The sequence below is a fragment of the Aquarana catesbeiana genome, linkage group LG02 (assembly GCF_042186555.1).
Source record: "Aquarana catesbeiana isolate 2022-GZ linkage group LG02, ASM4218655v1, whole genome shotgun sequence".
In the NCBI taxonomy this organism is placed as follows: Eukaryota; Metazoa; Chordata; class Amphibia; order Anura; family Ranidae; genus Aquarana; species Aquarana catesbeiana.
This window is the reverse complement of record NC_133325.1, coordinates 757,360,013-757,370,276: the sequence shown is the minus strand read 5'-3', so window position 1 is coordinate 757,370,276 and position 10,264 is coordinate 757,360,013. Positions and strand designations below refer to the sequence as shown.

General features: G+C 40.9%; 1 protein-coding gene across 1 annotated transcript; it reads right to left on the bottom strand.

Annotated features, from left to right (window-relative positions):
- Positions 1 to 592: 592 nt before the first annotated feature.
- Positions 593 to 9,481, bottom strand: LOC141129266 (carbonyl reductase [NADPH] 1-like). Its single transcript, XM_073617189.1, has 3 exons — positions 9,057 to 9,481; positions 3,790 to 3,897; positions 593 to 1,257 (listed from the first exon to the last, which is right to left on the bottom strand). The coding sequence occupies exons 1-3, from the start codon at positions 9,343 to 9,345 to the stop codon at positions 821 to 823; spliced, it is 834 nt and encodes a 277-aa protein (XP_073473290.1). The 5' UTR covers positions 9,346 to 9,481; the 3' UTR covers positions 593 to 820.
- Between the last annotated feature and the right edge of the window lie 783 nt (positions 9,482 to 10,264).

Genomic DNA, 10,264 nt, shown 5'->3' with positions numbered 1-10,264 from the left:
GAGCTAAAGATAGCTGACTAAAGGGGGGCTGTCTGCTGAAGATCTGGTCTGGTATCACAGGAAGGTTTCGCTTGGAAGTTGGATGGGCCTTGTGAGTGCAGACGCTTGAGAGATCTTGTGGACCTTTGTGCCTTTACTACCCCTCTGGTACTATATAGTCAGCTGTGAGTCTATTTAAAGGGGACACTGGCTGGTGTCCTGAAGTGCTTAGTCCACCTAATCTCTTACTTAAAGGGACTCTGCTCTTGTGGCTCTAACTACTACTACTAAGCTAGAGTCTACTGTTTGTTTTAAGTCTTGACATCTATATAGCTTATCCTGATTAATAGCTAAGTCCACATTTGTACATAGTTCTTGTTTTTGGAGTATCCCACCACTACCCTTAACCCTAACCAAGTTCTTCAAAAATAAAAAAAACACAAAACAACATCCCCTAGACTGGTTATTGAAGGTTATTGTGTATAAGCCTGTGTGCCTAGCTGCGGGGCAAAGCCTGTGGGGAAGACCTGGACAGTAATTCACAGCTCCTACCGTAGCTCTACAAAAGACATCTGAAGCCTTTTTTATACCATAAAATGGTCAGAACACAAACTATGATTACTAGATCAATGTTTATTGCAGATAAAAAAAACAGGTTTAATAATTTTTCACCAGATTACTATGGTCCACAATCTCCCAAAGTAGAGGCTATGTAGGTGATAATATTCATGTCATCTTCTAGCCTCCTCTAAACAATGATGACTGTAACCCAACAACTAGTTATTATTAATAAGTCCTATCACACAGCTACAAAGAATTACTCTAGAATTGTCAATTATTGTCACCATGTTACAATTTTCTTCTCGCTGACCAGCTCCCCATATGGTGAAGCTGAACCAGGTGGTAGAAGAGCAAGATAAGTTGGGGTCTCAGCTCCTTCATCTGGAGACTTGGGGGCATTGGGACCAGCCATATCAGTCTTCACCCAACCTGGACAGCAGGCATTCAGGATGATGCCCTCTCCTTTCCGTGTCTCCTTTAGCTGTCGAGCTTGGATCCTAGATAACACAGTCAATCCTATTTTGGATGTTCCGTAAGCACTGTCTGACCATCCTTGATCTTTGTGGATTCCCTTCTTGGCATCTTCCACAAACTTCTCCATTAGTTTCACTAACTCTTCCTCAGTGATGGTGTCACTGCGAAATTTTCCCTGCAGTTCAGGGCTGCACTTTACAAGAGACATAGAGCTCATCATGCTGGAAACATTGACAACTCGCCCTAAAAGAGAACAAAAGTCTTTGATTTGTAATGAAAACTTAAAGCTATGTTTTTAGATAGCACAAACAGTTTTAAAGCTAAACTCCAGCCGGAAAAAAAGCTGTGGACCCCTACTACAAGGGTTAAATGCTTGTTAAATCTAGGGGTACAGGAATCAAGAGTAATACTTTTGCTTTCTCCATCCATGCATCCAGCACTGTTGCGTCTCTAAAGTGGTCTCAGCATGGTCGCATGCTTGCCTCCTCCGCATACAAACAGGATTAATAGCCCTCCACTACGTGATAACACTAACAGTCCGGGGCACCAGCAAGTAGAGGACAGTGCCAAAACCAGACAGAATTGGCAGTAAAGTAGGTAATATATTTTCTGGTATCCCTACAAATAGCAAGCATCTAATTCTTGCAGTTTGGGAGGTTCCCACTGCAAGGGTATTGTTTTACAACCGTTCAGTTCAGCTTTAATCTACAGGAGGACAAATTAATGTAAAATTTTGAAACCATTGAGACCAAACTAGGCTACATCAACGCATGTTTCAAGAGCTAGTGATAATGATTTTCTATTGTTATCATTGAAGAAAGCTAAACCCCAGCTGCAGTATTTTAGAGACCATCTACCATTCTTGTTCTTTGTGTTCGTTTTCCAGATTGCCCTCCATGATGCCGTGAAACTTAGGCCCACAGAAACTATACATGTTGAAATTACAATCCCTCAGCTAATACTAAGAACTATGCCCTGGTGTTCAACTGTCACATACTAGAACACTAAATGGCTGTAGAGGTTCTAGCATTTCACAGTTTGATATGGGGTGGTGTTGGACACAGCAGTAAGATTGCAATTTTTTCTGGGAAAAAATACCAGCCTTATGATCTCCTTCTGTTTACAAATATTGGCAACAAACACCATTTTCACCCATTTTCTAATCACCAGCAGTTGGCAAACCTAACCAGCAGTGGTAGTCTTATGTTAATTAGGAGAGAAGTCATTGCTTCTAGCTTAGGCCTAGGACTCAAGGGTCACAGGGATACAGAGATTGATTTGAACACTAAAACAGGTACTTCGAGGAACCACAAATTGCTGTAGATCAGTACTGTTGTTACATTGGGCACTTTAAGGCCAGATCAGGTTAATTTTAACTTGGGCCAGTTCCTACAAGACATACAACAGTCATGTCACAACCTTGCTATTCTATTTAACTTGCTGATGACACTGCCTCAGCGATGGATATCTTGTGGTTCCAGTGGCCAGCAGCAGATGAATGCCCACATTATTTGCCCATTTGATATTAGCCACCTGCATAAAAATCCTACCACTGTGGGACAATGTGGTCTCTGGTTCTCTTTGTGATACCGTACCCAGAATTTTCAACTCTTAGCCCTTCCTGCCCAGCATCCTATTCTATACCCCGTATAGCTTGTATACAGTTTGCACCATCCTCTTCGCACCACGCAAGACCTCCTCCTCTTTAGTTCTTTTGTCACCATCTCCCATGTTTGTCTCCAGGACTTCTCCAGAACCTCTTACGCCCTCTGGAACCGCCTACATGACTCCCTACACAAACTCTTCACTTTTACATCATGTCTGTTAAAGTTCTCATTCATTCAACTCATGGTTTCACCAGCCTCATTTCAAAATATCACCCAGACCATCCTCTTTGTACCACGCAAAACCTACTCTTCTCTAGTTCCCTTGTCACCTCCTCCCACGTTTCTCTACAGGACTTCCCAGAACTTCTCCCACACTCTGGAACTCCCTACACCAGTCTCTGGCTATCTCCTACTGCAGTGGTTCTCAAGCCTGTCCTCAAGTACCCCCAACAGGCCATGTTTTTAGGTTTTCCTTTATCTTACACGGGTGCTTTAAGTCAAAGTCAATGGCTTGGTATTTTGGACAACTATTTTATCTAAGAGAAATTCCCAAAACATGGCCTGTTGAGGGTACTTGAGGACAGAGATGAGAACCATTGTCCTACTGTTTCCGATTTCAGGCAATCCTTGAAAACTAACTTCTTTAGGGAAGCCTATCCCGCCTCTACCTGAATTTCTCCATAAACTCATCCCTTACAATTATTACCTTTTCTATCACTTGCTTCTTCTTTTAGATTGTACGCTCTTATGAGCAGAATTATTTTAACCCCCTAATATTGAATTGTATTGTAATTGCTCTGTTGCCCTTTCTTTTTTAAAGCAGTTCACAAACTGTTGGCACTATAAAAAATCCTGCATAATAATCTTAATAATAATAATGGTATTGCTATTGAACTTGCTATATAAAGTTTTGTTACTCATCCTAGTAGCCTTCTCAGCTCTGATAATTGTCATAAACCTACCCCACCATGTATAATTACATGGGTAATACAAAAACCTAAATCAAATCACTATAAAATGTGTCATGGCATATATTATATAAGATTGGGAGGTGTGGAAGCAACAACATTATATGTTTTGATTACACAAAATTGGAACACAGACTTTTCTGATATCTATGCATCTCTACAACCTGAAGAGACAGCATATATGATAAATCCCAACTTACCATTTGGTTTAATAAGTGGCAACAGCTCGTGGCAAACATCTCTTGTGGCAAAGAAGTTGGTTTTCAGAGTCACTTCAGCTTGTGTGCCAAACGGGGTTGTGTCTGCAGCTGGTAATTTGAGAATGAGAAGTGTTTTAGAAAATAGAGCTAGCAGTACTAAGCACTTTTAGGAAATGTTCACCATTATAACATCCATGTGACACTTTTGGGTATAGTCTTATTTTCTCTTTTATAGTTGGCTACCTATATTTCCATTCCATATTTATACACTTTGCTATGTCTTTTCACACCAGGGCTAGGACAAAGGGTGGGCAGGAGGGACAGCTGCCCTGGGCGCAATGGTTTATTGCAGGGATGGGGGGAATGCAGTTTGGCATCTTTGCCCTGGGCACTGGATGACCTTGTCCCGTCACACTGTTGCACACTATCAATTTATCCAACTTTCGCTAATTGAGTGATCTACAGTATACAGTATCTCACAGAATATCTTTTCTTGTGACAACACTGAAAAAATGACACTTTGCCACAATATAAAGTACAGCTTGTATAACAGTGTAAATTTGCTGTCCCCTCAAAATAACTCAACACACAGCCATTAATGTCCAAATTGCTTGCAACAGAAGTGAGTACACCCCTAAGTGAAAATGTCCAAATTAGGCCCAATTAGCCATTCTCCCTCCCCGGTGTCATGTGACTCATTAGTGTTACAAAGTCTCAGGTGTGATTGTGGAGCAGGTGTGTTAAATTTGGTGTTATCACTCTCACTCTCTCATACTGGCCACTGATGATTCAACATGGCACCTCATGGCAAAGAACTCTCTAAAGGATTTGAAAAAAAGAATTGTTGCTCTACATAAAGATGGCCTAGGCTATAAGAAAATTTCCAAGACCCTGAAACTGAGCTGCAACACGGTGGCCAAGATCATACAACGGTTTAACAGGACAGGTTCCACTCAGAACAGGCCTCGCCATGGTCGACCAAAGAAGTTGAGTGCACATGCTCAGCATCATATCCAGAGGTTATCTTTGGGAAATAGATGTATGAGTGCTGCCAGCATTGCTGCAGAGGTTGAAGGGGTGGGGGGTCAGCCTGTCAGTGCTCAGACCATACACTGCACACTGCATTAAATTGGTCAGCATGGCTGTCGTCCCAGAAGGAAGCCTCTTCTAAAGATGATGCACAAGAAAGTCTGCAAACAGTTTGCTGAAGACAAGCAGACTAAGGACATGGATTACTGGAACCATGTCCTGTGATTTAATGAGACCAAGATAAACTTATTTGGTTCAGATGGTGTCAAGCGTGTGTGGCAGCAACCAGGTGAGGAGTACAAAGTGTGTCTTGCCTATTGTCAAGCATGGTTGTGGGAGTGTCATGGTCTGGGACTGCATGAGTGCTGCCGGCACTGGGGAGCTACAGTTCATTGTGGGAATTATGAATGCCAACATGTACTGAAGCAGGGCATGATCCCCTCCCTTCAATGATTGGACCGCAGGGCAGTATTCCAGCATGATAATGACCCCAAACACACCTTCAAGACGACCACTGCCTTGCTAAAGTAGCTGAAGGTAAAGGTGATGGACTGGCCAAGTATGTCTCCAGACCTAAACTCTATTGAGCATCTGTGGGGCATCCGCAAATGGAAGGTGGAAGAGTGCAAGGTCTCTAACATCCACCAGCTCTGTGATGTCGTCATGGAGGAGTGGAAGAGGACTTCAGTTGCAACCTGTGAAGCTCTGGTGAACTCCATGCCCAAGAGGGTTATAGCAGTGCTGGAAAATAATGGTGGCCACACAAAATATTGACACTTTGGGCCCAATTTGGACATTTTCACTTAGGGGTGTACTCACTTTTGTTGCCAGCAGTTTAGATATTAATGGCTGTGTGTTGAGTTATTTTGAGGGGACAGCAAATGTACACTGTTATACAAGCTGTACACTCACTACTTTACATTGTAGCAAAGTGTCATTTCTTCAGAGTTGTCACATGAAAAGATATAATAAAATATTTACAAAACTGTGAGGGGTGTACTCACTTTTGTGAGACACTGTGCGTATTGTTAAAGGTATCTGACAAAACTGGTTCTGTAGTATACCTGTGTGCTTGTTTGATTTTGGTGGAGACAATAGACTGTGAGATGTCTTAAAGGAAATGACTGACACTAATGGTTCCATGTACTCTGTGAGGTTACTGTGTTACATGCTGGTACCTTATACATATAAAGATAACTTCTAATGTGCATTTCCCCTGTTACATGTTTCTTCCTAAAAATGGGTGTAACATGTAACATGTTCCAAAGGTAAACTTATGCAGTTCAACACAACAGAGAAAATATACAATGTATATAAGTAAGATAGAACAATCACCCAAGGTGATAGTCTGTCCACTAAGGGGAGAAGTGGAGGTAGTACACTAAGATTGTCACATTATAAGAAGATCTGAAGTAAAATTGGTGTTTGAGGAAATCACGATTGCACAGATCTAGAAGGAGTGGCGATTCAACTGTGAACTGCTCGGCATGGACTACCTTGTATTTACTACTGCACTTTGTACATTGACTATGGAATGTAACTTCATACAGTACATTTTTGATAATCAGCAAATTTGACACATTAATGTCTTTCGATGGTATTAAACGTGATTTTTTTTTTAATTCAGTAATTGTTATTGGTATCATATCATACAAAAGTACATTATAGGGTATATATCTGTAAAGATTATACAGTATCCTGAACTGGTGTTTCATAGGGTTGTTAAACAATAATTACAAAATCCTTAGACATAATCGTTAAGTTTGAGGTATTACAGTTTATGCAAATTGTTACCCAGATTACTAGGGAGGGAAAGGCTATAAAAGGTATGATGAAGTTAAGTAAGTTTAAAAGAAAGTAATAAATAAACTACATGTACGTATTGTCATAGAAACTTGACATGGTAGTTAAGGATATACAGTACATGGAAAAGAAATAAAAGCAACAAACTGAGTGACCATGGTACAGAAGGTGACATTTTCAAAAGCCCATTTATAAACCATCTTTTCATCAATTTGATGCACAAACTTTGGAATGGTGGAACCAACCTTCCCATGTGGAGTGGAACATATTAAATGTATGTTGTCTACAAGTGCATTGTAAGTTGACCCTGTGGACAATACCACATGTCAGGTGCCAGGTGATCTCCACTGATAAGATATTGATGGCCTAGCAGCAGTTTGTCACCATAGTCTAGTGGGTATGGGGGTGCAGCTTGATTCCTATATTCAATAGTGTTAATTGGTGAGTAGGGAATTGTATCTGTAATTTCAGGGTGAATATGACATTGTAAAAGCTCTTAATGCTTCTACAGGCTCATAAAATAGAGACTAGGACCTGTTCGGCCACAGTTTCTCCAACATTGTGAGAAATGCAACAAAGGAATCAACGCCGGACCAGATTACCAAAGAAGGTGACATCACAGTGTACAAGCTTTGAGTGTCTTTCATACACCCAAACTGTAGAAAGAGAAGAAGTAGGCAGCCAGCAGTTCGAAGCATTCACATGTGAACATTCTTTTATTTGCTACAAGGTGATTGCAAAGAGAAAATCTTACGCATTTTCGGCCCAAAGCCTTATGCCCCGTACACACGGTCGGATTTTCCGATGGAAAATGTCCGATCGGAGCATGTTGTCGGAAATTCCGACCGTGTGTGGGCTCCATCGGACATTTTCCATCGGATTTTCCGACACACAAAGTTGGAGAGCAGGAGATAAAATTTTCCGACAACAAAATCCGTTGTCGGAAATTCCTATCGTGTGTACACAAATCCGACGGACAAAGTGCCACGCATGCTCAGAATAAATAAAGAGATGAAAGCTATTGGCCACTGCCCCGTTTATAGTCCCGGCGTACGTGTTTTACGTCACCGCGTATAGAACGATCGGATTTTCCGACAACTTTGTGTGACCGTGTGTATGCAAGACAAGTTTGAGCCAACATCCGTCGGAAAAAATCCTAGGATTTTGTTGTCGGAATGTCCGAACAAAGTCCGACCGTGTGTACGGGGCATTAGTCATAGCCAATAACTGTGACTAAGGCTTTGGGCCGAAACAGGTAAGCTTTTCTTTTTGTAATCACTCTGTAACAAATAAAAGAATTTTGGCATGTGGATGCCTCAGGTTGCCGGCTGCCTACTTTTGCTATTGTGAAGAATGGCCTGAGGAAAATTTGGAGAAAGTGTAAAATACCATCTCCATTGAATTTTATGTGAGACCTCCCAGTGGTCTGTGCATCTAGACATGGATAACTTCACCTCAATGGCTGCCAGTCACTGCCTTTCCAAAAAATCAGATTTCATTTCCTTCTTCCATTTACGCATAGAGGGCAATTTGATTTGTTTTTAAAATTGTGGTTACACATTGAAGTACTGGCCGGTCTAATTAGGTAGGGAGGTGGGGTACAGCATGAACATTTTTTAAAATTTATTTAGCAATTCATTGAATGAAAAATAATGCATACTGCACAAAAGAGAGCCTCAACATTTCAGGACACAGTGGATGAGAGGCAAATCCTTTTGACCTACTGTATGATAAGCTGAATGCTCCATCTGAACAGGGTCTGACTCTTAAACACTGGCTCTCATATGACTTGATTCTTTGTACACTAACCAGGCCAATTAAAGTATCTGTCCCCTGCCAAGACCCCAACACCACCCCCACAGACTTATGGAACTCTCATTCTAATGCCCTGGAGCTTGACTCAGGAGCCTGCTGAATACAACGTGACACATGGTTAACATCCTACAGTATGGTGAGTGTTGTCACCCTAGGTCGGGAATTGTGTTACTTGTCGGACCATCATGTGAAAATAGAAGAACCCCCCCCCCCAAAAAAAAGAAGCAACCACCACATCTAAAGACTTTAGATTAAGAATTTAGATTAAATGTTTGTTCTTGAGTTTAGATATCAACACCTAAAGTACAAGTGTTCCTTTTGTGCTGTATGTCCTGGTCGACTGCTGGTCAGTCAACCATTGGGGGCACAGTTTTAAATTTAGACATACGCCAATTACCGTAATTAGGGTATTGGGCAAATCTGATAATTTAGGCAGAAAATGTTCAATTCTCCTTAGAATGTGCAATGTGATGTCTGATCTGCAGAGGATTGTGAAATTCATGAACCCAGGCAACCACAATTCTTTAACTTAATGACTCTCTGCAGTTTAAATAAATGTTATCTAGAAGAATCAGAAACTCACAACACACCTATTCCATTCTCCAAATTTAAAAACTCACCTTTGAATGCAATGGCGGCATTATTGATCAGCACATCCAGCCCCCCATACTTTTCCTTCAGGAAGTCCCGCAGGGATCGGATGCTGTTCAGATCATTGATGTCCAGCTGGTGGAATAGTGGGGACAATCCTTCCTTCTCCTTCAGTTCCTGCACAGCTTTTTCTCCCAGCTGAATGTTCCTGGCTGTCAGATAGACATCTCCCTTGAACTGCTTACACAGTGCTCTGACTATAGCCAGGCCTATCCCTTTATTGCTTCCTGTGACCACTGCCACCCGCACTCCAGACATGCTGCCTGTCACTGTGAAGGTTAAAGCAAATTAATAGCACAGTGTCAAATGCAACTGGCATTTATAATGAAGGCTCCACCCCAGGCATGTAGATAAGGGGATGATAGTCTGTCACTGTAACCAAGCACTACATATATGCTGTTTTATGGTAACACACTTTACTGCCATCTAGTGAGTGAAATAGTATACCATTGCAAATTACAGAAATATTTTTCATTTGATTATAAAATACATTTTCTGAAATAAATGGACCAAAGAAAAACATTATTTGCCCTTCTAACTGTGGGTAATCTAGAAGGTGTGCAAAACCAATATCTTTGTAGTGATCAACACAAGGTTATATGTGTGAAAAAAATTCATTAATTTATATTAAACATTAATAAACATTGTGCATTACATAAATGGTGAAAAAACAAACCCATAATAGATCTGTGCATAACAAAAGGGGTTAAGTTAATATATATATATATATATATATATATATATATATATATATATATATATATATATATATAAAAGTCTAAATGGGAAATCTTGAAAATGATGAGAATCCACGTGTAATGCCGTGTACACACGATCGGAAATGCTGCCAGCAAAACTCCAATGAGAGCTTTTTGTCAGAAAATGCGACTGTGTGTACGCTCCATTGGTCTTTTGCTGTCAGAATTCCAGCCAGCAAAAGATTGAGAGCATGTTCTCTATTTTTCGGTCTGGAAAAGTTCCTATCCGAAAATGTGTTTGTCTGTATGCAATTCGGCCACGCAAAAAATCACGCATGCTCGGAAACAATTTGACGCATGCTCAGAAGCATTGAACTTCATTTTCTCGGCTCGTCGTAGTGTTGTACATCACCATGTTCTTGACGGTCGAAAGTTCAGAGAACTTTTGTGTGACCGTGTGTATGCAAGGCAAGCTTGAG

Bases quoted from the DNA above. Each gene is read 5' to 3' on its own strand.
- LOC141129266 (XM_073617189.1), bottom strand. From the start codon at position 9,345: ATGTCTGGAGTGCGGGTGGCAGTGGTCACAGGAAGCAATAAAGGGATA. The intron at 3,898-9,056 runs GTGAGTTTTTAA...TCAAATTACCAG, and splicing joins TGCCGCCATTGCATTCAAAG to CTGCAGACACAACCCCGTTT. The intron at 1,258-3,789 runs GTAAGTTGGGAT...GTTCTCTTTTAG, and splicing joins GCCACTTATTAAACCAAATG to GGCGAGTTGTCAATGTTTCC.